General features: G+C 58.1%; 2 protein-coding genes across 11 annotated transcripts in view; one reads left to right on the top strand and one right to left on the bottom strand.

The window, feature by feature from the left end:
• The first annotated feature begins 534 nt into the window (after positions 1–534).
• ANO7 (anoctamin 7) lies at positions 535–23,541 on the top strand. 7 transcript variants are annotated; one of them, XR_009351953.1, is made up of 25 exons: positions 535–679; positions 1,844–1,955; positions 2,924–2,981; positions 5,560–5,702; positions 7,336–7,443; positions 8,021–8,157; positions 8,990–9,047; positions 9,500–9,562; positions 9,752–9,862; positions 10,613–10,778; positions 12,141–12,231; positions 12,711–12,807; positions 13,332–13,475; positions 13,544–13,681; positions 14,296–14,394; positions 14,480–14,582; positions 15,130–15,241; positions 15,485–15,539; positions 17,071–17,168; positions 18,166–18,311; positions 19,461–19,666; positions 19,747–19,889; positions 21,770–21,860; positions 22,022–22,411; positions 22,561–22,590. XR_009351953.1 is itself a non-coding variant. In XM_059167426.1 (25 exons), the coding sequence occupies exons 1-25, from the start codon at positions 642–644 to the stop codon at positions 22,699–22,701; spliced, it is 2,775 nt and encodes a 924-aa protein (XP_059023409.1). In that variant the 5' UTR covers positions 535–641; the 3' UTR covers positions 22,702–23,541. The 7 variants fall into 7 exon arrangements, 6 of the variants coding, with proteins under 6 accessions (XP_059023409.1, XP_059023411.1, XP_059023408.1 ...); XM_059167426.1 differs by having other exon boundaries at positions 5,563–5,702; positions 22,292–22,411; positions 22,561–23,541; XM_059167428.1 differs by lacking the exon at positions 22,561–22,590 and adding an exon at positions 23,280–23,541 and having other exon boundaries at positions 22,292–22,411.
• A 1,500-nt stretch (positions 23,542–25,041) lies between these two features.
• HDLBP (high density lipoprotein binding protein) overlaps positions 25,042–25,841 on the bottom strand; it is a 72,156-nt gene continuing 71,356 nt past the window's right edge. For all 4 annotated transcript variants that reach the window (XM_059167422.1, XM_059167424.1, XM_059167421.1 and 1 more), the window contains 2 exons: positions 25,612–25,740; positions 25,042–25,506 (listed from right to left, as the gene is read on the bottom strand). In XM_059167422.1, coding sequence (XP_059023405.1) covers positions 25,420–25,506; positions 25,612–25,740 — 216 coding nt within the window. In that variant the 3' untranslated portion in view covers positions 25,042–25,419. The remainder of the gene's footprint in view (positions 25,507–25,611; positions 25,741–25,841) is intronic.

Raw genomic sequence — 25,841 nt, 5'->3', positions numbered from 1 at the left:
GCTCCTGCACAAGAGAGCCCACGGAGTGGGCTCCTGGGAGACAGGCCTAGACCCAAGAAGGACCTGGTGGCTGGGACCCCTCCCTGCAGTGAGCTGGGCGGCACCCCCTTTCACATATGGACCCTGAGGTCACACCCAGGAAATGGCAGAACTGGCTGTGCAAGCCAGGCCCTCAGAGTCTCCGGACAGCGGCCCACCAGGTGGAGATGGCGGCCAACCCCTCCGTGGCCGCCCCAGCTGGACGCCACCACTCCCTGTCCCTCCACAGCAGCAGGACAGGGACATTCCTAAGTAAATCAGGGGAGAAAGATGAGCTGCGTCCTTTAGGGGAGGATGGTGGCATTTGCATGTGAGACAGGGAGAGGCTCTAGGAAAATGGGCTGCCTCTGTTTGCAGACCCATAGCCCCACACCCCCTTCTCAAACAAAGGCAGATCCTGTTCCAGGAGCTGGGAGACCTTGCCCCCTGCCAGGCAGCTATGCCAGGCCCCTCTCCTGCCCATTTGCTAGGCAAGGTAAGGACACCTGAGTGGACAGCCCCACCTGGGCAGGACCACAAGGACGAGGTCCCTCCTAGTTCTCTGTCTATGGGTCTGGCCCAGACTCCACTGCCCAGACCAGGCTGGTGCTGGAAGATTGTCCATGACCTCAGAGGCCTCTTCCAGAAGCTGCCGCGCCAGGTGGGAACCCATTCCATGATGCAAGGGCCACAGGGAGGGAGGTGGGGAGAGGGACTCCGGGGAGGCTGCATGAGCACCCCCAGCCATCAGGGTACTCAGTGCCCTGAAGCTCTATCTAAGGTTCACCCTGCTGTCAGAGGCCTGCCTGGCCCTGGGGGTGGATGAGAAAGGCCAGGCACTCAGTGGGGCTTTGGGCAGGGCACCTCCAATGCTAGGGAACTACAATTTTCCCACCTGCTCGGTGGGCCAACATGAAGCAGTTCATGTTGGCTGGGACCTCCTCTGTCCCCATCCTCTTTGCACGGACAACCCAGAAGGGACACATGGTGAGGGGTGGTCAGCAGCACCAAAGGCAGCTAGCTGACTTCAAATTCTCCAGACTTTCTCTGGGACTGCCCCATGACACACACTGGCCCCATACCAGGGACCGTGTCATAAGGCCAACCCCTGGCTCCAGGCTGTCTGGAACGTGGAAGACAGTCAGGAGCTGCAGGCTCACTTCTCTGCCTCTCCAGCCCTCAATGAGCTGTCCCCTCCAACCTCCTGTAGCTCCAGCCTCACACCCTCCCAGCCTCTGTGGCTGGTGACAGCCCTCATCGCTTGTGCTGGGACAGATGGCCAGCCCCCACTCAACCCCCCACCCTTCTGGGACACAGGGCTCCTCTCGCTCTTTGCCCCACTTTGCCAACCTGTCCACAGGAACAGTAGCATCTGACCTCCCCACAGGGGGACCCAGAGGTTGGGTCGGGGGGACACAGGGTCAGCGTGGCCAGGCCAGCCTCCCCGGCGGGTCCAGGAGGAGCCAAGGCCTTGTCTCAATGGAAGGTGTCCTCTGCTCCTCCTGCAGGGGAGCAGAAAGAAGAGGGGGTCTCTGAGCCCACCCCTCTGGGCTGGGCTGATAGGGAGGTAGGCACACACACTGGACAGGTGGACAGACACACAGATGCAGGGCCAAGCCTTCCAGACACTCTCCTTCTTCTTGGTCTGCTCCTAGACCTGGAAGCCCACATGGGGGACCGTCCTGTGCTTCCAGGTGGGACAGCTCAGCCTTGAACCTACCCCAGGCCACTGTTCTGGCGTGTGCCCTCCCCAATGACGTTCACGTGGGCTGCATGGTAGTCAGTGGACCATGTCTCACGGGCCCCCCTGGGGTTGTGGGTGCAGGATCGGAATGCCACGGAGGCTGGCCCGGGAGGAGGACAGCACCATCCTGATCGACATGGTCCCCATTGCCAAGAATGAGGATTCATACGGGAGCACAGCCAGCACCTCACAGGTAAAGCTCGGGAGGCAGCCTCTCTCCTCCCTTCCTGGAGACCCAGGCCCACAGTTCAGGAGGGTCTCTCTCTGCCTGGGCCTGAGCACTCACCTCTTATGAGACTCAGGGGCCTGGAAGACAATGACCCCATCTGGGATCCCCGCTGGTGGGCATGGACCCAGTGCCCATGGCCACTGTGTCTTCCCACAGCCCTCACCTGATGCCGGCCCTCTTGTGCCCGGGAGCTGCCCTGGTGACCGGAAGGGGGAGGCTCCCAGGTCATCACCCAGCTCCCCAGCTCTGAGGGACATGCAGACAACCTCAGGGACAGGCTAGGCAGGAGGCCAGGCACAGGCTGGGCCAGGCCAGGTCCCACCCATGGGACGGAAAGCTAGAGAGGGATACGTATCATATCCTGAAGCTTAAACACAGAACGTTCCTTGAGATGCCACATTCTGACGTGTGCAATGTGTGGAAGTGGCCCGGGAGGGGACAAACTCCCGACACCCCCTGCCCCAGAGGAGGGATGAGGACGTCAGTTATATCCACGGTGTTTGGTTACTTGCCTGGGGGTCCTCTGGACCTTTTAGAAACACTCTGGGCGCCATGACCACCTTGGGCCTGGGCGCAGAGCCACCTGGCGGACTGCCTGGCTCTCCCGCAGCTGCTGGAGGCCTTCAGTCATGGGTACCTGGGTCTTGCCCATGCTACCTACAAGCCTGACCCTTGCGCACAGCCCAACCAGGTGCTTGGAGGCCCATGCGACCTTCAGGAGGCCAGAGGAGGCATGAGGCTGACCTCAGCCCTGGACATACCTGTGTCTGGGAGCCGCTCTGCCCACACCCGGTGGCTGTATTCTCTGCTCATGCCTCTGCCCCTGAGGGGAGGCAGGGGGCAGCACCCGTAGGGGAGCACCCGTGGGAGGGGAAGGAAGTGGAGGAGTCGTCAGGGTCAGAATGCCACCATGCCCCTTCCTTTACTTCCAGCTGAATGGACACCAGGAGGCCGCCGGCAGGGTGGGGAGCCCTTCCAAGCCCCGAGTAGGTGAGCCCCTCCCAGTGTCTGACAGCTGTGCCCATGTTAGTCCTGGGGGTGGAGACACAGATGGGACACCCACAGGTAGCAGCGGGTCACCATTCCTGGTATCCAGGCAGCCCCTCCCCCACCCAGCACTTTCTCCTGCACCCGCCCCCGTGTCAAGTGCTGTGCCCAGGGTGCCCAGGGGAGGGCTTGGGGGTGAGCAAAGCACGCCCAGGAGCTGGAACTGGCAGGCCGGGGGTCCCTCCTGAGGGACCGGGGCCGCCCCCCGAAGGCAAGCCCGCCCCTGTCCCCTGCCCGGGCTCCCCGCTGCCACCTGCTGCCGTGCCCACAGCCCCAGAGAGCACACACCCTCACCTAATAGCCCGCAGGACAGCAACTATTACAAATAATAAAACAAAACAGAAACTAACAAGCATCAGCGAGGCTGTGAGGAAACTGGGATGGTCGGGTGTTGCTGGCGGGAAGGACCCTGTGTGGCCACTTCTGGGAGCAGGGCGGCCGATCCTGGAAATGAGGCCTAGAGGCACCTGGTGAGCTGGCAACCCCATGTAGGTGTCTCCCCGAAAGATCTGGCCATGGATATCTTGGCGGCCCCCATTCGATGGATCGTGTGACTGACACAGCAGCAGGGGACATTCATGCCCCAGATTTCATGGGGCCCTTGTCTTGGAGGGGACTGTGGGACGGCAGAGCCGTAGGGTAACTTCTGATCCCTCAGTCCCTCATGGATAATAACACCCGCATCCTTTCATGGGCTTATTGGCCACTTGTCTGTCTCTGTTGAAAAACGGCTATTCAAAATCTTTGCCCATGTTTAAATTGGGCTATTTTGTCTTTCTAGTGTTGAGTTGAAAAAATTTTTTATGTATATTGGATACAGGTTCCTTATTAGATATATGATTTGCTAATATTTTCTCCCATTCCATGGGTTACTTTTCACTTTCTTGGTGGTGTTTTTGAAGCACATCGCTTTTTAATTTTGCAGAAGTCCCTCAGTCTTCTCTCTTCTTGCTAATCTCTAGCTAACACACCCTCGCCTAAACCAGGTCATGAAGACATACAACTGTTTCCCCCCAAGAGCTTTAACATTTTGGTTCTTATACTTAGGTCTGTGGTCTTTATCTTGGGATCTTAACTCCACTTTGAGTTAATTTTTGTGTATGGTGTGAGGTAGGGGTCCAAATTCATTCTTTCCAATCTGGGTATTCACTTGTCCCCACACCATTTGCTGAAAATGCTATTTTTTTCCTATTGAATTGTAGTGCCCCCTTTTAAAAGAAAATGGATTAGCCATAAATATACAGGTTTATTTTCAGAACCTCAAATATATTTCATTGGTCTGTACGCCTGTCCTTCTACCAGTACCTCACTGTCTTGGTTATTCTAGCTTCATAGTAAGTTTTGAAGTCCAAAAGTGTGAGTCTTACAATTCTATTCTTTTTCAACATTGTTTTGTTCATTCTGGATCTCCTGTATCTCCAAATGAATTTTAGACTTGTCACTTTCTGAAAAACAAAACAAAAACAAGCAAACCCCCCACACACACACACACACAAACAGCTGGGGTTTTGATGAGGATTCTGTTGAATCTGTAGATTAATTTCAGGAATGATGCTATCGTTATAATACTAATTTTCTGATTCATGCACATGGTGTGTCTTTGCATATATTTAGCTTCTCAATTTATTTTAACCATGTTTGGTGGTTTTTGAAGTATAAGTCTTACAAAGTTCTTGTTGAGTATATTTATAAATACTTTATTTGGGATGCTGTTACAAATGGAAGTGGTTTTCCTCCTTTCATTTTGAGCTTATTGCTAATGTACAGAAACCCAACTGATTTCCATATGTTGATCTTGTGTCCTGCAACTTTGCAAAATCTGCTATTAGTTGTAATAATTTCATAGTGAATTCCTTTAGATTTTTCTTTTTTTTTAAGATTTTATTTATTTATTTGATAGAAAGAGAGATCACAAGGAGGCAGACAGGCAGGCAGAGAGAGAGAGGAAGGGAAGCAGGTTCCCTGCTGAGTAGAGAGCCTGATGCAGGAGTTGATCCCAGAACCCTGAGATCAGGACCTGAGCCAAAGGCAGAGGCTTAACCTACTGAACTACCCACGTGCCCCTGGGTTTTTCTATCTACAAGGTCTTGTTATCTGTAAATAGTAATAGTTTTTCTCTGATATTTACCTATTTATTTACCCCTTGTGCTGTGCTGACTCCTTCTTGCACATCTGCCAGAAAAGCAGGGGCTTCCCACATTTTTCCCGCCATTACAGTTCTCTATGGCAGGGAGGGAATTCTGAGGGTCACTCGCACTAAAAGTCCTTGAAGCCCCTGTGGGGTGTGGGGACTAACCCGTAGAGCCCAGAGTAGGCTCCAGCCCCTCGATGGCCCCTCCCATCAGCAAGTTCTGTCCTCGAGCCCTCCCAGCCCTGACCAGGACCAGAGCGAGAGCTGGGAAGGAGACATAGAACAGCAGGTCAAGGGTCCTCAAGCTTGGCTCCTTCTCCCCATGCCTCCCAGAAGCTGAGCATCCCAGCTGGGATGCCAGCCCTGACTTCTGTCCCTGCTGGTTCCTAGCAGACTTTGTCCTTGTTTGGGAGGAAGACCTGAAGCTGGGTGAGCAGCAGGACAGCACCATCAGGGACAAGACAGACACACACGCAGCCTGGAGGGAGACCTTTCTGGAGAACCTCCGTGCAGCTGGGCTGTGTGTGGACCAGGTACTGGGGTCAGTGGTGGGCTCTGCATCTGGTGGATGACCTATGACCGTCCCAACAAGGCCCGAGGGCATGGGGTCCAGAGTCCCGGAACAAACCCTGCACCAAAGTCCTGCTGGGTGCCCCAATCTTGGCGAGCTCCCCGTGCCTGTGGACTACTGACCATAGGCCCTCGCACACCCAGTTTGTGCCTGGAGCCAGAGACTTTCAGACCCTCCTGAATACTTGGGAGCCGCCCTCCCCATTTTTCTGTGTAAGTGTGTCTAGGTGGAACCCTCGTGATGAGGACTAGCTGCGCTTACAGAATGCATCCGCTAAAGCAGCCCCTTGCCCCACTGTATCCTCTGTGACAGCGGCCCCGCTGAGCACATGTTCAGTGACAGAAGGCGTGCGGCTGCCTAGGGGGTCTGGGCCGGTAGAGTACACAGCCCTGAAGCCTCGCCAGACTTGCTGCCTGCCCCACACCCCTCACATCACCTGGTCCCTGAGGCCTCGCCCCTCGGGTCCTCCACCCACCCTTCCCACTGCCCTCCGCCCCGGGTCATCCCTCTGAGATGTGCCCCTGTACATGATGCGGCCACTGTAGGGCCAGCGTCCTTGCTCAGAGAACTCCCGGGGGATGAACCCCTCTTGACGACGGCATCCTTGCGGGAATTGACATGTACTGTGCTCACCTCCCCCCCACCCCCCCACCAACACCCCTCTACAGGGCCACAGCCACCAGTAGACATATAGCCAGGGGACTGGGGGTCAAGAGCTGACACCCCCTCCCCTTCAAGTTTGAATTACTTGACAGTCCTGTGGGTGGGGATGAAAAGATGCCCCCCTTGATCATGGAAAAAGCTTTTGGGACCTGTGGCTCCTCAGCATGGCCCCATGAGTTTGCAGAACCGTCACTGGGAAGGGCGGGCTTCCCTTTAGTGGGGGTTGCAGGAGAACAGACACAGGCAACAGCAGGGGGCAGTCTAGAGGGCAGGTGTCAGCACATGGCTCCTCCCGCTGGGCTTGCCCACCCTGCCCAGCATGTCTGCTCCAGGGGCCCTGGGCGGGGCCTGGGCATGTGCATTTAGGGAAGAGAGGGGTTTTGGAAACCAGCCTGTGTGGGGCAGAGGCGCCCCAAGTCCCGGTCTCATGACTCCAGGAGCACCTGCCACATGTCTGCACACACACTTGAAGAGTCACGCTCGCCCACTGACACACGTGTGCACACGGCTCCATGTCCATGCATAACACAGACACCCAGTGGCTTGTTGAAGGCCAAGCCCGTTATTCACTAACTGCAAACTGAACGCTGACTTGACGGCCCCCTTAGGTCAGGAGAGTGGCGGGGGGGGGGGGGTCCTGAACAAATCACCTGTGGGGGCCCACTGGTCCCAGAGGCCATGGCTGGAGCAGGCCCCCACATCCGCTTCCCTGTCCCCCATGGCCGATGCACTGACTTTCCGACGGCCAGGCTCACGGCCAGCTAAGCATCTGGAGGTGCTCGCACAAGCAAGCTGCCCTTTATCCAACGGCTTTACGGCTGGGGCTGGGGAGCCGTTGCCACAGCTGCAGAGATCTCCGTCTTCCCCAGGAGTGTGAGTGGACACACACATGCGCACCCCCTCAGGCTCTCAGGGAACCCCTGTCCCCGCAGCGCACCATGCAGGACGGGCCAGGCACTGTGCATTACATCCTCCTCAGCGCCCCCTGGGCCGTGCTCTGCTACTACGCAGAAGACCTGCGCCTCAAGCTGCCCCTGCAGGTAGGTGGGGGGGGTCCCGCACAGTGCCAACAACCCCGCAGGCTCCCCACTCAGGGTCCTTGAGAGTCCCTTCCAGCCCCCATCCCTGCACCCCAAGAAGGCTTACTGGGCAGCCGGGTGGGCTCAGGGAGCTGGGGGCGTGTGCCTCCTCCAGACCCAGACACCCCTACCCCACCCACAGAGGGCCAGCCCCAGCCTAGGGGACACAGGGCAGAGGGGGGAGCACCTGCCAGGTGACCCGAGGATGACCTACCTGGGGGCCTCAGTGCTGCCCACCCTGCCAGCCCTCTCTGACCCTGGTGATACGGGCATTGACAGGCAGGGCTGCCCTCCTGTCTCTTCCCGCCCCAAGGGGCTCTGGGTCTCCAACAGCCCAGCAAGGCAGCCCTGGAGCCTGAGGCCTGGAGAGGGGCAGAAGCTTCCTGGTCTCTCCCCGCAGGGCCCACAGCACGGCAAGGGGATGGCGGGGGAGGGCAGATGGCACTCAGCATCCCCCTACACCCCTACTCCACGGCACAGTGCCGGTCTCCCCGTGGCGTCTGTTCGGGAGTGGGAGCCAAACACCCCTGCCTTCCAGGAGCTGCCCAACCAGGCCTCCAACTGGTCAGCGGGCCTGCTGGCGTGGCTGGGCATCCCCAACATCCTGCAGGAGGACGTGCCTGGTGTGCCCCCCGAGTACTACTCCTGCCAGTTCAAACTGAGCAAGCTGTCAAGGTGAGGCTGGGGCTTCTCCCGTGGCAAGACCCTGCTGCACGGCAAATGCGAGGCTGTGGGACTGAGCTCAGACAAGGTGCCCCCTCCACGGTCTCACTCCCTCCCTGGGGCTTCCAACCGGGGACATGCCTCTCAGCGGGAAAGCACCAACTACCTTGGTCAGGGCAGGACAGGACTACTGGGGGACAAACATCCCCCAGAGTTGGCCGGGCACACAGGTGTGTCTCCGCTCAGCTACAGGTCCGCGGTGGGGGGCAGGGTCTTCAGGCCCAGGCACCTCACTTCGGAGGCAAAAACTGAACGGGGCCTGTCCACGTGCACGGTACAGCCCCAGCTGCCCACACAGACACAGCCTGCCTGTGAACAAGGCCAGCATCAGGGGTGAGTGGGGACCCATGTCAGTGACCAGCTCTAAGGACTCCCAGGGAGTCTCACTGCCCAAGTTGAGAACACCTCCTTCCGAGGCCTGGGGGAAACCAGCCTGCCTCCACCCATGGTACTTCCCAAGATCCTGGGGTCAATCGTCCGTCCACACAGGCCACCACCAGACACAACCCACGAGCCTGTTGGTCCCGCGCTCAGGGCCTCGGGGACACATGGAATCCTCCCTCACCGACTTGCCCGTTGTGTGTGGGGTTTCTATGCTGTCTGAAGAACCTTCTGTGACCTCTGCCTCTTGAAAAGGAAAGGGACCAATTGGAGTCAATGCTGCTGGCAGGACGGTGGCTGTTCTCCTGGGCATGGGATGAGACCGTGCGTGTGCGCCCCCCGCATGCCCTCCCGGGTGTGTGCTGCTGCAGGGGCTGGACTTCTGTGCTTCCACACCCCACAGGTTCCTTGGGAGTGACAACCAGGACACCTTCTTCACCAGCACCAAGAGGCACCAAATTGTGAGTGGGCATCCCCGGTGTGGCCCTGAGCTGAGGACAGAGGCCTCTGTGGACACAGGAAAGCTCTTCTGTGATCACAGTGCCAAAGCCCTGGGCCAGGGGCCCCTCAGAGCTGAGTGCTGGAGGCTTCCGGGCTGCCCTCCAGCTCACTACACCCTGGGGGCCCTGCTCAGCACCCCTCCATGACCCCCAGGCCCCCAGGTGGGCATGGGTCCTGCTGGTTGGCGGGGAGGGGACCGAGGGCCAGAGTGGACCCGCAGCCACAGCATCCCTGAGACCAGCCGCTCAGGGAGGACTGTTCCAGTGGCCTTGGAGGGGAAGACCAGGGATAGGCCTGCCCAGGAGAGCCCCCTGCTGACTGCTAAAGGACACAGGGCCTTGTGGGCTGCCCAGGTCAAGGGCAGTGCCCACCCCCGACACAGGAACCCCGATAGAAGCTGTCTTCTGCCCAGAGTACGGACTGGGAGCCAGCTGTGTGCAGCCAGGGCCTGGGTTCAGATCCAGACTGGACCCCTGTGAGTCCAGTGACTCTGGCCAGGGTCCCCCCATTTCTAACGTGGGACTGTGGTGTGTGTGGGTGGCTACGTGAGCAAGAACTGTGACCACACTGTATGGGCACCGTCAGCAGGGAGGCAAGCGGGCTGGGACAGTCTTGCCCTGCTTTCACACGACAGGTAACAGGTTCCATGTCCATCTCTCCCCAGCTGTTTGCCATCCTGGCTAAGACCCTATATGGCCACGAGAAGAAAGGCCTGTTTGGGATTGACCAGCTGCTGGCAGAGGGCGTCTTCACCGCGGCCTTCCCCCTGCATGATGTGAGAGCTGGGGCTTGGTTGTTGGGGCGGGGGGTTCTGGCCTGGGTGTGAGGCTGAGTTCCTGGCCGAGGAGGACCCCGGGGCCCTACCCCCCGTGCTAGACAGCCATGAGCAGATGGGTGGCCATGCCGGGTGTCACGCTGGTGACATGATCCAGCCCCACAGTGGCCTGTCTGTAGGCATGGGGGCCAGAGGCCACCCCCTTGCCTTGTGGTAGCTTCCATCTTAGGGAAGACAGTGAGGTCTCCTGTGCCCCTCACAGAGCTGGGTAAACCAGGCCAGTGCTGGCGAAGGGCACCTGTCAGCCTGACCAGTGTCCTTGACACAACGTCTAGCGTGTGGGGCTGGGTCCTCATGCACAGGACCCACCATGAGTCCTCAGAGCTGCACAGAGGGGTGGTGGTCCCTGCGGGCTGGACCAGGCCAGTACCCACCACTGTGTGACAGTGGGGACTTGGCTGGGAAGGCCTGGTGCCTCCCCCACCACTGACAGTCCCTTCCTTCCCTGGGAGGCACAGCTGGCCCCACCTCCCCATGTTCACCAGGGACCATACCGCTCTGAGACTGCTTCTCCCTTCCCTGCCCTAGTTTTGAACCCCAGGAGCCTTGGCTGAGGGGCTCCATTCAGACTAGGCCTTCCTGGCTGCCTAGTCCCTCAGCATCATGCTCTTCTCCCTTGAGTAGCTCTCGGGCCCCCCACCTCGGGGAGGGCCATCTGGATCTCCCCACTGGACGGCTTCTTGTCCACAGGGCCCATTTAGGACCCCCCTGGAGGGCACACAGGCTTCAGGCCTCACCCAGAGGCAGATCCTGTTCCAGTACTGGGCTCGCTGGCACAAGTGGTACAAGTGCCAGCCTCTGGACCACGTGCGCAGCTACTTCGGGGAGAAGGTGGCCCTCTACTTCGCCTGGCTCGGTCAGTCCTGCCCCACTGCCCCACTGGACCTCCCGCACCCCCTAGCTCAGGCTTCAGGCTGCTGACCTTTGCCCCCTTGAGGGGAGCCACACTGACACCAGAGGAAAATGTTTCCCAATTCCCAGCCCTACGCCCACCCTGCCACTGCCAGCCCCCGCCATATACCTGTGGCTCCTCTGGGGGCCTCCTACTGCCCCAGTGAGGGATGGGCAGCCCCCTTCTGCAGGCGGGGCCCTCCCAATTCAGCCCCCAGTGTCCCCAGCCCACCACACGTGGCCTGTGAGGCCTGAAGCCACTGCAGGCCCTCCCAAATGGTGGTGGTCACCCCTGCCCAGGGCCCAGGGTCAGCCACCCTGTCCCTCGCTGTGGGCAAGTTGGATCCTGCAGAATGACCCTCTGCCCTGGGCAGCCCAGGACTTCCTACTCCCCTCACAGACTCAGCTCTATACCCACTCCCAGTGCAGCACCCTCACCTGCCCCATTCTGAAACTCCTTCTCATCCCCAAGCACAGCACATGTGCCCTCCAGCTGCGGATCAGGGCAGTCCTTCCTCCGGACTCACACGACCAGCAGTGCTAGGGTGCTGCGCCTTTGCAGGGACCCCGCCCGCATGTGACACAGCCACTGTGGACCCAGACAAGGCAGAGGCCACCCATGTGGGGAGGACCTTGGGGCTCCATCTCGGGGCCAGGAGAAGCAGGGGCCGTGGGAAGCAAAGCTAGGCTGCAAGGCAACACAGGGCAGAACAAGCTTTTCATTGGGCTTCTGGGCCAGGTGTCACTCTGGCTGCTGCAGGGTGGGACTGGAGGCGGGACACCAGACCAGGGGCTGGGCTAGACCCATGGGAGATTAGTAGGGTGTCCGCTGGAGGGATGGGGGCAACCGAGGAACCTGGCCATGTTAGAGGGGGCTGCGAGGGAAACATTCAAAATGGACCCTACCTGTCTCCCAGATCGGAATGCAGTGGGCTGTGTGCCTCTCACAGACGGGATGTCCATTCCGGGCATGGTGGTTGAAGCCAAATGGGTCTTAGGAAAGGGATGTGCAGGAGCCCTGATGCTGAAGTCAATGGTAGGGGATCCAGAGGCCAGGACAGAGGACAGGAAGGAGGAGCTGGGCTCAGAGCAGCCAGGGGACATTCCTGAGCAGCATGCCTTGCTGGCTTCCTCCCAGAAGGTCCCAGAAGGTATCAGGTTCTGCTGGCTGGATGGGGGCGCCCAAGGGACAAGCGTGGCTGAGCAGACCCCCACCCAGTGCCTAACTCAGCACTGGCTATACCCAGGCCCTCCCAGGGCCCTGACAGCCAACTCCCAGGGTCCCTCATCCTGGTCCTGATGGCCAACCCCAGTGCTGTCCCTGCAGGGTTCTACACGGGCTGGCTCCTGCCAGCAGCAGCGGTGGGCACTCTGGTGTTCCTGGTGGGCTGCTTTATGGTGTTCTCAGATGTGCCCACGTAAGTGTTCTCTCCTCTCAGCTCCCAGCACTCGTCCCATGTTTCCTGAGGGGGTGGTGTTTGGGGGGCCCACAGGTGCCAGGCCCTTTGCAGAGCTGGGGATGAAGGTGAGCACTGAGCACATCCTTGCCCTCCTGTAGACCTGGCTGGAAGGCTGATGGATGGGCAGGTGGGCTCCCAGACTGACACAGGGGGACAGGCAGGCTCCTGGGCTAATTTTATTGGTATTCGTCCTTGCTTCTTATAATAGTATAAGCGTTTCTTATAAGTAATGACTTGGCTTGGTTTTACTTCATAATGGAGCTAAAACTTAAGAAAGTTAACTCAAAAATTATCTTGGCATGTATTCCAAAACTACTTTTTAAAGAAAGACTGAGCCTGGCAAAGGCCATGGTGGGAAGGGAGAGGGTGAGGGGTGGGACTGACGGGGGCCTGTCGCCCCCCCCATGGCTCCTGCAACCTGCCCTTGTGCCCCGAAGGCAGGAGCTGTGCAGTAGCGCGGATAATTTTGAGATGTGCCCGCTCTGCCTCGACTGCCCGTTCTGGCTGCTGTCCAGCTCCTGTAGCCTGGTCCAGGTACGGAGCCCCAACTTCCCTGGCTTTTCTCCATGCAGGCTCTGTCCCCCTGCTCATGCGAGGATCTGTCACTGGCCTTAGGGTTCCAAGCAGGGCGCTGTCATCTGGAAGGCCTTACCTTAACTCCGTATGCAAAGGCCTTCACTCCAAATCAGGCTACATTCTGAGTCCAGGTGGAGATCAGCTTTGAGGCCCATAGCTCAGGACACTACAAGCCACCCTCTGGCCCCTAGAATTTCATGTCCATCCTATGTGCCAAATACACTTGCTCCTAGGCAGTGTCCCCCAAAGTCTCAGCCCGTTACAGCATGACCTCTGCGTGTAAGTCTGTCCCCAGCTCTGACAGTCCCTCAGGCTGTAGGCTGCCCTGGGACAACGTTCCACCCCCATTGGGGGCCCTGGGCCCCAGGGAACCAGCCACCTACTTCTGAGTTGGCATGGCCCTTCCCAAAGGGAGAACTCCCTGGGAATGAAGGGGCCTCAGACCCTGGGCAAGCCAGATACCCTGCCCGTGCCCCCCGCAGGCCAGCCGGCTCTTCGACCACGGAGGCACCGTCTTCTTCAGCATGTTCATGGCGCTGTGGGCTGTGCTGCTCCTGGAGCACTGGAAACGCATGAGCGCTACGCTGGCCTACCGCTGGGGCTGCTCTGACTACGAAGACATCGAGGTGGGTGCCCCGGCAGCTGCCGCCCTCCCATGTATGCAGGCCGCTGCTGAACGTTGGCTCCCTTCCAGGAGAGGCCTAGGCCCCAGTTTGCTGCCTCGGCTCCCATGACGGCCCTGAACCCCATCACTGGGGAGGACGAGCCCTACTTCCCGGAGAGGAGCCGCCTACGCCGAGTGCTGGCGGGATCTGTGGTGGTGGTGATGATGGTGAGTCTCCCCACACTGGCCTCCTTTCCCCGTCATCTCCCTCCTCCTGACCATGTGGGGCACCTTTGTCACCCCTTCTCCCCTGGATGCCAGGAGCCTACTGCCTCCCCGCGACCCAGAAGACTCTCACAGCCCCCAGAAAGGGCCCTGGCTGCCTGGGCTCCAGAGAGGGGCCAAGCCTGGGGCCCAGCTGGGGGGCCAGGCTGCAAGAGGCAGGCGCAGGCTCTGGGAAGACTCCCCCATGGACGCAGGTCCTGTGGCAGCCTTCAAGCCAGGGATGGGTGGTGGTGGGGCGTGATCCCGGCACAGGGCTCCAACACCCCCTCCTTGCCTTCTAGCTGATGGGCTTCCTGACAGGACCAGCCTCCCACCTCTTCCAAGACATTAGCAACCCCCACTGTTTGGTTGGTGAGGGGGAAGAGTGGGGGTAGGAGGGATGGGTCTCCAGTACCTAGGGCCAAGGATAATGCACAGTGGCCCCTTGACACCCAGATGAAGCCCGCCCTCTAGTCTGAAGGACCTTCCTCCCCGCCCTCCTCGACTCTGCCCTCCGACAGGAAGGGGCACAGAGCATGGGCTCCTGCTGGGGGCTCAGGCGTCTGGCTGCCCTACAGGTGGCTGTGGTCATCATGTGCCTCGTGTCCATCATCCTGTACCGGGCCATCATGGCCATCCTCATGTCCCGGTTGAACAACACCGTCCTCGCAGCTTGGGTGAGTCTCCACCTGCCCAGCTGGTGGGTGGAAGGCTCTGGACCACCCCTTCCCCTCTCTGCTCTAACCCACCTACTCCCATCAGGCCTCACGCATTGCCAGCTTCACAGGGTCCGTGGTGAACCTGGTCTTCATCCTCATCCTCTCCAAGATCTACATGGCCCTGGCTCACATCCTGACGAGATGGGGTGAGTGGCCGAGGCCGCAGGGCACTGACCCAGGGACTCACCCAGCCCTGGCGGCAGAACACACCCCTCTCCCATGAGTAGAGTCCTTCCATCTAAGTGAGGCGGGGCGGGGGGGTGGGGGTGCGTCTCATGCCCTTTCTAGCAGCCTCCCCCACCCCCTGCCCCACATTTCCTGGGACAAATGTTAATAAACCATCTGTCCATTCCACAGACTCCTGTCTGCTTCCAGCCTGGTCTGGGACAGGGGCAGAAAGCTCAGGGCCCAAGGGGGAGGGAGGAAGAGTGCTACGGAGCAAGCGAGTGTGGGGTGGCCCTCCGGGGAGTGGGGACGGATGTCCCAGGCAGAGGCTCTGGGTGTGGGGACAGCAGTGGCAGGGCCCTGTGGGAGTGGCCCACGGTGTTCCTGTGCTGTCCCCTCCAACTCATCCTGTTTGTTCCACCCCTGGCTCCTCCACTGCCCCCCCCCCCCCAGCCTCTTATCAGTCCTGGGACCCAGAGTGAGGTGGCCTCACATGGGGGGACTAAGGCTCCTCCCCCTGTGCCCTAGAAATGCACCGCACCCAGACCAAGTTTGAGGATGCCTTCACCCTCAAGGTGTTCATCTTCCAGTTTGTCAACTTCTACTCCTCCCCCATCTACATCGCCTTCTTCAAGGGCAGGTCAGCGCCGCTCCCTCTGGCCACAGTTCCCCCCTGGCCCCCCGTGTGGGCGCTGGGACACTGTCCAGACACCCAGGGAAGGCAGGAGGTTGGCACCAGAGCCCTGAGTGGGCTCACCCAGCAAACTGGGCTTCAGGGGCCACATTGTGCCTCCTCTGGTCAGGTGGGGGCCGTGGTACTCAGTAGGTCAAAGGGCAGCAGCCCCTCCTCACTCTTGGCCTCAGGACCTCAATTCTCCTCCAGGTTTGTGGGATACCCGGGCAACTATCACACCTTGTTTGGGGTCCGCAATGAGGAGGTGAGTATGTGGGGAGGCCAGCACCTGCCGGTGGGGGTGGGGACCCCGAGGCGTATGTCCTGAGCCACCAGAGACCCGAAGCACTCCCGTACCACTTCCACCCCCAGGCCCACATGTCCTATCCATGCCCCTATTTCCACATGCCCTGAAGCACACCTGAGCCCGGTTCCTGCCCCAGTGATGGACTCGAGCCCCTGTGAGGGGTTGGGGGTGCAGAGTCTGGTGACCCTCCTGGGCTGGGGGCTGGTGACTAGGACGGGCTTGGCTGCTCCCCATGGCTGGGCCCTGCCCCGTGAACACCAGCTGCTGTGAGAGCCTAGCAGGAACCCACTTTTTCACAAAGTGCAAGTTAAGCCAACTTGCAGGGTGCAGGACAGGCCTGCTGTCAAATGGGTCCCCCAAGCAGACCCCAAGAGAAAGACTTGGTGCAAGTAATTGTTCTGGGTGTCATCCCAGGGAGCACGTGAGAGGCCAGGGGAGCAGGCAGAAGGGAGTACGCCTGTGAATACTTGAGTGAGGGGGTCACTGCCATGAGACCCCGGGCATGACTCTGCCCTGGACCCTCTGGGACATTGTAGAAAAACCTTCCAGATGGTCCTTGCGCACCTGGTTCCTCAGCAGTGGATGGCCAAGCATGCCTGAGCCAAGGGGCTGCATGAAGGTCCCCAAAGGCCGCTGTGCTGGGTCAGGGGACATGGGCGGGATGTTGACAGCCCCTGCTGGGATCATCACCTCTTCTCCTGTCTGAAAAGTTCTCCCTCCTCTCCACAGGTCTGGGCAGTGACCCACCCCAACTGTTGACTGCAAAGGGGCCACCTCAGTTTCACATGAGATGGGAGGGGCTTCTTAGGGACAGGGTAGTGGGGACCCTAACTCAGGGGCATGACTGTGTGTGACATACTGTATCAGCTAGGCAACATTCAGTGACCAGTGAAAAAAGCTGCTAACTCAAACTGGCTTAAGCAAAAAAGGGAGTGTCACTGGCTTTGGTATTGAAAATATTCAGGGCTCTGTGGGCTCAGGTATGGCTGGATCCAGGTGTTTAAATAACGTACTGCTCTCCCAGCTTGGGCTGTGTTCTCAGGGTTGCCTTACCTGGTGGGGAAGATGCCTGCAGCTGGCCCAGCACTCCCAGCTCAGTATCCCTGTGCAAGGCATGCTGTCTCAGGAGCTCCCTTAAAAGCCCCAGTCCAATTATCACTTAATTTGCGTCACCGGTTAGTGGGGCCTGAGTCCTCCTTTCAGCCACAGGCTAGGATCAGCCCCACATAACCCTGTGAGGGTCCCCAATAGAAATCTGGGGCTATATGTCAGCACCCCATCACCCCTCTGCACAATCAGGGGGAGTCTGTGGGGAGCTTGGGTGAGCCCAGGGAAAGGGAGGGAGAGTCTTTGAAGTCTTCAGTGTGCCATGGCATGTCTGAAAGGGAAGTGACAGCATGGCAGGGGGCTACCTTTGAGGCGTAAAGAAGGATGGGCGGGTAGGAGGACAGTCCTTCCCCCGAGCTAACCTGAAACCCTGCTTCTGTAGTGTGCGGCAGGAGGCTGCCTCATCGAGCTGGCACAGGAGCTTCTGGTTATCATGGTGGGAAAGCAAATCATCAACAACGTGCAGGAGATCCTTGTCCCGTGAGTCAATCCCAGCCTCAAGGGCAGCACCAGGGAGGAGCAAGGGAGGGCCCAGGCTTCAGGTTCCTCCATCTCCCCAGTGCCACCGCCATGGCCCCACTGGGGCCCACCTTAAAGAAACTGGGCCCCCTTACCGGGCTGGAGCCAACCTGGACACCCTCCCATCCCCCCTGCATACCTGGTCTTCCCCCACTAGCAGCTCCCAGCTTGGCTTTTCTGGGGCACCATGAAGATGTAGCTATGAGGGCGCCTGGGTGGCTCAGTGGGTTAAGCCGCTGCCTTCGGCTCAGGTCATGATCTCAGGGTGCTGGGATCGAGTCCCGAATCGGGCTCTCTGCTCAGCAGGGAACCTGCTTCCCTCTCTCTCTCTCTGCCTGCCTCTCCAACTACTTGTGATTTCTCTCTGTCAAATAAATAAATAAAATCTTTAAAAAAAAAAAAAAAGATGTAGCTATGGGACCTTGACCAATCCAACCCTTGACCAACACCAACCCCCAAACCCCTGCCTCGGTGCAGTCTTGCTTCTCTGTGAGGTTGGAGCAGTGAAGCAGAACTCGGGATTATAAGGGCAGGGCATAGCTTGGTGCCTGGAGGGGACAGGGCCTGGACAAGTGACAGTGCGGCAAAGCAACAGGCACACATGACCCACCCCCCCCCAGCATATGGCAGAGCGACATATATGCCCCCCACAATCCCGGCACAGAAACTGCCCTCATTTACCCCCTCCAAACCTTCACATAGCTCTTGGCCCCTTCTCTGCAGTTCCCGAGGGGAACTCATTCCCCCCAAAAGCTATCAGGAGCAGTGTTGATTTTACGGAGGACACTGCAGGGGTGCGGGGGAGGGGATGCCCCCCACCCCTGAGATGTAGATGCTCTCTTCACCCCTGCCCTCCCTATGGCTCAGACCCTCTCCTGATGCTGCCTTTGAATTGTGGAGCATGCAGGGCTTACCCTGGAAGAAAAAGACCCATTTCCCTGGGTGTTTCCACCTCCAGGAAGCTACAGAGTTGGTGGCAGAAGTTCCGTCTGCGTTCCAAGAAGAGGAAGGCCAGGCCTCGGGAGGCAGCTGGCCAGGAACCCTGGGAGGCTGATTACGAGCTTCTGCCCTGCAAAGGCCTATTTCAAGAGTACCTGGAAATGGGTAGGATCCACGTTAGTGACCATGGCCTTGGCCTTGGGCATCTGTGTACATCTACCTGTGGGGACAGAGGGTCCCCCATGGAGCCAGGCCCCCAAAGGCTCTGGAAAGGAGATTGTGGAGGTTGGAGGGAAGAGGGCCTGAGAGAGGATGGCCAAGAATGGGACGGGACAGCGTTGAGGGCACAGGCGTCCAGAAAAGGGCCTGGGGGCCTTGGATGGGGCACTGGCAAGCATGTGCCAGAGCCACATGGCAGGAGTGAGAAGAGAAGCAGAATGCTGCGGAGACAGGCCCTGGGGGTGAGGACAAAGGCCGGCTCCAGATGTGGGGACACCTAGGAGGTGATTTTCCCCAGAGATCTTGATGCCCACACTCTGCTAGACTCCAATGCATCCTTGTCAGCTGGTACCCATGCGTGCAGCTCACTCCCCACGCAGGGTGAAGCCCTTTTGAAGGGCAGGCGTGTGTCCACTATAGGCACTGGTCCCTGCAAGTGCAGGGTCCTCCTCAGAGACAACAGAGGGGAATCGATCTCCCACACTCCTAACCTAAAGTGGCTATCTGGACCACATACTGGTCTGAGTGCTCCGCTAGCCAAAGCGGAAGGGGTGGTAGAGTGTTATCCACCAATCTATGGACAAAAGGGAGTTGCATGGTTCTTGAGGGAGAGACATGTGTTTCCATGATGACATGGAGTGGGGTTGACCTCCCATGTCCCTACTCCACCAGACAAGAAATGGGACCCCATGCTCCCCTTCATAATTTCACATAAGACTCAGAAATCCCTTTCAAGAAGCCATCCCCGGGGCGCCTGGCTGACTCAGTCAGTGAAGCACACAAGTTTTGATCTCAGGGTTGTGAGTTCGAGCCCCACACTGGGTGTAGAGAATACTTAAAAAAAAGAAGAAGCTAATCCCTAAAAATCCCCTGAAGGTGTGAATGGAGAAGCCAGCCCTAAAATCAGAAGCAGGTTCCATGGCTGCATGAGGCAAACAGGGTTTCTGAGCACTGGGGAGGAGAGTTCCAGAGTCTTCTGGGGGGAGGGGTCTCTGGAGGTGTGGCTGTGGAAGGCTTCTGAGGGCAGACGGGGTCACACTGTGTGGGCCCCGGGGGTGTGTGTGAGGGGGCGGCGGTGACCGCTGGTGTTTGCAGTGCTGCAGTTCGGCTTCGTCACCATCTTCGTGGCCGCGTGCCCGCTCGCGCCCCTCTTCGCGCTGCTCAACAACTGGGTGGAGATCCGCCTGGACGCGCGCAAATTCGTCTGCCAGCACCGGCGCCCGGTGGCCGAGCGCGCGCAGGACATCGGCATCTGGTCCCACATCCTGGCGGGCATCGCACACCTGGCAGTGGTCAGCAACGTGAGCGCCCGGGCTGGGCTGGGGCGGGGCTGGGCGGGGCCGCGCAGACCGACTCCCGCTGACCGGCCGGCCCCGCCCAGGCCTTTCTGCTGGCCTTCACGTCAGACTTCTTGCCACGTGCCTACTACCGGGGAACCCGCGCCGGCGACCTCCATGGCTTCGTCAACTTCACGCTGGCGAGCGCCCCGCCCGCCTTCACGGCTGCGCACAACCGCACGTGCAGGTGGGAACGGGGAGGGGGTGGAGGGTGCTGGGGACCGGGTGCCGGGGGCTGGGGTGGGGTGCAGTCGGGCTGGTGGCTCCTGGACCCCGGTCCTGGAGCTCCGGCCTCTTGCTTATTTGGAACTGATGGTGTCCATTTGTATTATTTTAGAAGTCACCCTTGCATTTTTAGCATTCTGATTAACTATGTAAGTGTTCCTGACCAAGAATGTAGGGACTCACTCGTCTCCTTTCCCATGTGTGACAAGGGGTCTTCACACACTTTACAGCCGACTGAACCCCCACCACTGCACTGTTATTGTTACACAGTTTTAGTTTTACTATTAAAAAAAACCATTTTGGGGGCACCTGGGTGGCTCAGTGTGTTAAGCCTCTGCCTTCAGCTCAGGTCGTGATACCAGGGTCCTGGGATAGACCCCCACATCCGGCTCTCTGCTCCATGGTGAGCCTGCTTCCTCCTCTCTCTCTGCTTGCCTTTGCCTACTTGTGATCTCCATCAAATAAATAAAAATTTTTTAAAAAAGCATTTTTAGTAATTTGTTAATCACATCTGTTTGGTATATTTTAGTACCTTCTGTGACTACTGTTTATTCAGCGTTGCCTTCCCTCTGAGTTCATTTTTATTCTTGCTGTGGTAGATCCTGGAATAGCCCTTTCAGGAATGGTGTGTGTGGTTGGCATACATAAGTTGGTTTTAATGCTGGGAATTCTTTGTCTTTCAAATAGCAGGCATACAATTAAAAAAAAAATTATTTATTTGACACACAGAGAGAGAAATCACAAGTAGGCAGAGAAGCAGGCAGAGAGGGGGAAGTAGGCTCCCTGCTGAGCAGAGAGCCCAATTTGGGGCTCAATCCCAGGACCCTGAGATCATGACCTGAGCCGAAGGCAGAGGCTTAACCCACTGAGCCACCCAGGTGACCCCAGGCATACAATTCTAGGTTGACTTATTTTCCCTCAGCTCTTTGGGACTATTACTCTCTTGTAACCTGGTTTTCTTGTAGGAAGCACTGGTAGAGTCTCCTTAAAAAGTTTCTCACTGAAACTCAGTACATGCTTTTGATCTAAAAGGTGGTCTTTCCTTAGTTCTGGAAACCTCTCCCTTTCATTGTTTCAAACAGAGCTTCTCTAGTCTGCATTCTTAGCTTCTGGAACTCCTGCCACGTTGGAGTACCTCTGTCTTCCCTTCATGTCTCTCAAAGGCATGGTGAATATCTTTGACATCTTTTGGCTCTCTGTAGAGCACTCAGGGTGATTACAAAGAATTGTCTGCATTCCCAGTCTCTATTGTGTCGTGTCTAGTTTAGCCACTGAGTTTATGACATTCATTGACGGTTTCCCCCTCAATTACTGTTTAATATTCGAGATTTCCCCCCCTATAACATTGGTGCTGGTAGTGCTTTTTCCATCGAGTGCATCATGTAAGTTTATGTCACAAAGCAGAATGTCACATCTTGTCAGAAGTACAAGAAGCAGTCCAAGGATGGCAAGATGACAAACCAGAAGTAACGAGCCTGTTCAGTCAGGAGAGCTATGCTGGGTGGGCAAGTGTGAGTAGAGTTTGCTGCTGGTCTCATGGAATGGCACATTTTCTCGGTGTTAAGTAGGGTGACACTACCCACAGCAGCACAGATTTACTGTATTAGCACATCCGCTGGACAACAGGACATTTGCCACCATGGGACCCAGTTTAGGCTTCAGGGGAGTGGGATAATCCAGCCCGTCTATCCTTCCCTTTGGGACCCCAACACTGAAAGCTAAAGGTCCTGTCAGAGTACTTGCTCCTCTAGGTGTCCTCAGGTAAGCTGGGTCCAGAATCAGGGTCAGGGAAGGAAAAGACAGAGCCCCAGCTGCCCACACTGACTTCCTGATCTCTTGCAGGTACCAGGCTTTCAGGGAAGATGATGGGCAGTATTCTCCGACCTACTGGAATCTTCTGGCTATCCGCCTGGCCTTCGTTATCGTGTTTGAGGTGAGCCAGGCTCCCAGTTCCCCAGCTGGCTTCTCCCACTGCCCCCCGCCCCCAGGATGCCTGATCCACCATGTGGCGTGCAGGTATGGGGTGCACATGCACCGCCACCTGGTCCCATCACAGCTCTCCTGCACACTGTCTTCTCCCCATCTTGGAACCAGTCAGTCCCTGCCTGGCCTCTGTCTCTGGGTGCTGCAAGTGTGCCAGGAGGCTCTACAGGGCCTCGGAACCTGGGACTGTGTCTGGGACAGGTGTCTGTAGCTGTGGCTCCTGCCACCTCTGGGGGTTTCTCTGCTACACTGCTCTTCTGCAGCTCAGCCCACACCTGGGGAGCAGATGGCCACACCTGGCCCTGTTCAGGCGAGTAGAGGCATCTGTTCTACCAAGGGTGGGCACCCTCTCCCACTGCTTATACCATGTCCTGCTCCCAGCACGTGGTGTTCTCCATTAGCCGGGTCCTTGACCTCCTGATACCCGACATTCCCGAGTCTGTGGAGGTCAAGGTGAAGCGGGAGTACTACCTGGCCAAGCAGGCACTGGCTGAGAATGAGGTGAGCGAGCCCCTCCCCAAACCCTAGTCCTCCCGTGTCACCTTCCCCCATCTGCCAGTGGCATGGCACCTGGCCTAGCACTCTGCCGTAGCCCGTGACAGACCATGCTCAGTCTAGTCACTCCTTCTTGCACCCTTTCCTGGAGACAGGCTCTCTCTGGTACAAATGGAGCAAAGGACACCAGATTCCTGGGCTTGGAGAAAAGTCTGGGCTCACAGCTTACAACGCCAGGAGTCGGCCAGGCCTCACCAGTCCCTTCTGAGGTCACGGGAGTCACCTCAAGTCGGTAGCCACAGCTGGAGGGCAGGGACTCCCGAGGCCCCAGAGCTATTACAGGCTCGATGCCCTCAGAAGCCACAGCTCACCTCCTGCCCCTTCTTGGCCCCAAGTGCTGTGACCTCAGTGACCCTGGGTCTCTGCTCAGGCACCTTACCTCCCGGGTGCTGGCTGGGGGCCCCCAAGGCCAGCTGACTGTAGCAATAGCTGGAGCTGCTCCCTGGCCTCTCCCTCCCGGCCCCAGGGCAGGTAGCTCCACTGGTGTGGACCAGCTGTGCTGGCCTGCCTCACCCCTGCTCAGGGGCCAATGCTTGCTTCCCTCCCAGCGCTTTGCCTCTCTGCTCTCAGGGCACTGCTGACCCATCTCCCACATGCCAGCTGGGAGAAACACACCAGACACTAGAACTATCTGTGCATCTCCAGTTACCACTTAAGAGCATGCTGAAGACATCCCTGGTTTCACAGGACATGCTGCATGACAAAATGAGTTGTAGCACACTCTATCTGGTTTCATGTTTTATTTTAGAATTTATAAAATTCCAGTGTCATCCATATTCATAAGCCTTTACACATGTTTGCATATAATCTCCAGGTTCCAAAATTAAGGCCAAGGGATGGATCATAGCTATGGAAACACATGATATGGAAGACATTCAACAAAGGAAATGGACACGCACACCCCACCCTGCCCAGGGCTGTCCCAGCTGCAGGAGACCAGGCCTGGGCGGGGTCACCAAGCAATCTTTAGTAACAACCACCAAAAACAGAGCACACAAGATCCCAAATACAGTTTTGGGGGAGAGAGGGGGTTTGCGTCTACAACATTTAGCAATAAATGCAGATGTGCAAAAAACCTGTTGTGAAAATTTAAAATTTACCTCTAGGGAAGGGCAGGGTGGGCACTGTGGAAGGATGCTATAGAAAAGATGGAGGGAAGAGGGGTTTGGGTAGATGCTGTGAGGGTCGGAGGGGCCAGTGGAGGGAAACAAGATGACCAGCAGGAAAGGCCCCAAACCTCACGCAGCTGGAGAAAAGGTGCCCTTTCCCAACCAGGCCCCCCAAGAGATGGAGGGGGTACTCCTGGAAAGGTAGGGTAGCACCTCCCCATCTCCCTCCCTGTCCACTGGACCTACTCTGGGTCCCCCAGCCTGTCCGCTCAAGTGCGTGTTCTCTCCAACCCGAGGCCATCGCTCCTGGAGGTGGGCACACCTCAGGCTACCACATGGACGGGAGCTTGCAAAGGCGGCTCAAGGTGCACTTGTCAAGTGATACTCCATCTACTCAGAATTGTAGAGTCAGCAGGTCACCGAGCTTCTATTAATGGAGCTCGAGAGAGAAGGGTGAGGGTGTGGGGGCGGCACAGACTGTGTGTGTGCAGGACACATGTCCAGCCCTTAGGAACACCAGTATCTCAGGGTGGGACGAGACAAGGCAGAGGCAGGGATGGGGAGGGCCCTTCCTCGGTCCCACAGGACACGGCACACAGGCGCCTCCGCGCTGCCTGGGGTCCCCTTCCTCTCCGAGCAGACCCTCAACAGGCAGCTGCAGAGCCAGGCGCCCCCCTGCTCGCCAAGGCCCGTGGTTCAACAGTCACATTTACCCACTGCACGCCTGAGACAGAGGAGAGCCTCCCTTGTTGGTCCTCACCTCTCTGTACCCCGGGACCACAAAGCCGGCCTCTCCAGACCAACCCCTGGGAAGCCCACACCCAGCGCCTGGGCTTGTGTCAGAGGACAACCTAGGGGAGACCTGGTGCTGCAGCCAACATGCCGCCACTAGAAACCTCTAAAACAAGAGGCCGAGCGCCACAGCTGGCTCTCTCCTAAGCGTGGGACCATGCCACGCTGGCTCTGAGGTAGAAAGGAGGCGACTTCATACCTGGCGCCTGGGGGGGTGGGCGGGCACGAGGGAGGAGTGGACAGTCTCCATCACTGCTCCACAGGCCTCCCTTCTCCCCGTGCCCACGTTTCTCAGGCCACACCAGGCCACCGTGCCAGCCACGGTAGACCTATATGGAGACGTGCGGCCTTGCCTTCAGGCTTTGCTCACCAGACTTGGGGTCTCCAGTGCCACGTGGTGGAGACACTCAGTGCTTTCAGACCCCAGCGTGTGCAAAGCCAAGACTGCCTGAGAACCCAGGTCACCCTTTTGCCTCTCTGGTCCCCTCAGGCTCCACCGCAGCTCTCCTTTGGGTCCGGGCGCTCCCAGTATGCAAACTGGGTCTTCTTCCCCACCCTGTGGTCTGGGCTAAGTGGACTTTTCGGCAGCTGGAAGAAGGTGGACTGCATTTGACAAGGAGGGACTGAACGGCAGGCAGAGGGAGGAAAGGAGGTGGGAAAGGAAGAGGGCAAACATTTTGGCTTTTATAAAGTCAAGGAAATTTATTTCCTGAGGTCATGACACAGGAAGTAGACTCAGCCACAGCTGTGGAGCTCTCAGAATGGAGGCCAGAGCCTTACTGACATGCTGGATGAGCCAGGAGGCTTGTAGGGAAATGTCCAATTACCTCTGTTAGTGTGCACAACAGCGGAATGCCGTCCCAGAGCAAAAGGTGTCAGGAAGCAGATCCTGAGCGCACACAGGGGGCTGGCGCGCCCAGCTTCACTGCGAGACCTCGGGGAGGGGGAAGCGTCAACAATTTATGGAGGGTCCAGCTGCTGAGTCAGATTGAAACAAACCATGTGTGGTGGGGTTTGGGTCAGCAGGCTGGAGAGGTTTCTGCTTTCTGATCATTATCGTTTGGGGCCCCATGGGAGGGTCTTGGGGGCCACCTGAGCCCCAAAGCTGGGAAACTCTTCGGAGCTGCTCATGTCAGGGGCCTGTAGGGGAAAGAGTGCACAGCTTCAGTAAGGGGATCCCGCCTGAGCAGCCTAGCTTGCCAGTGCTCCCACTCCCAGGGCACAGAGCAAAGAAGAGCATCTAACCTTCTCGCTGCTATTTGCAGTCCAGGGAGCGTCCCGGACCACAAAGCCCTTCGATGGCGCTTTGGACTCCTCATGGGCTGGCGGCTTCATGTATAGCTGCAGGGCCTCGCTGTCGACCACGTCAGCCAACTGTGGGCACAGGTGTATGTGGGGGGTGATCAGTCTGCAGCAGGCATGCACAACAACCATGCTTGCTTAGTCTCCAGTAATCAAGACTTGCTCAGGGGAGA

The sequence above is a fragment of the Mustela lutreola genome, chromosome 3 (assembly GCF_030435805.1).
Source record: "Mustela lutreola isolate mMusLut2 chromosome 3, mMusLut2.pri, whole genome shotgun sequence".
Classification (NCBI taxonomy): Eukaryota; Metazoa; Chordata; class Mammalia; order Carnivora; family Mustelidae; genus Mustela; species Mustela lutreola.
The sequence above is the reverse complement of the archived record's forward strand: the minus strand, read 5'-3'. Positions and strand labels throughout refer to the sequence as shown.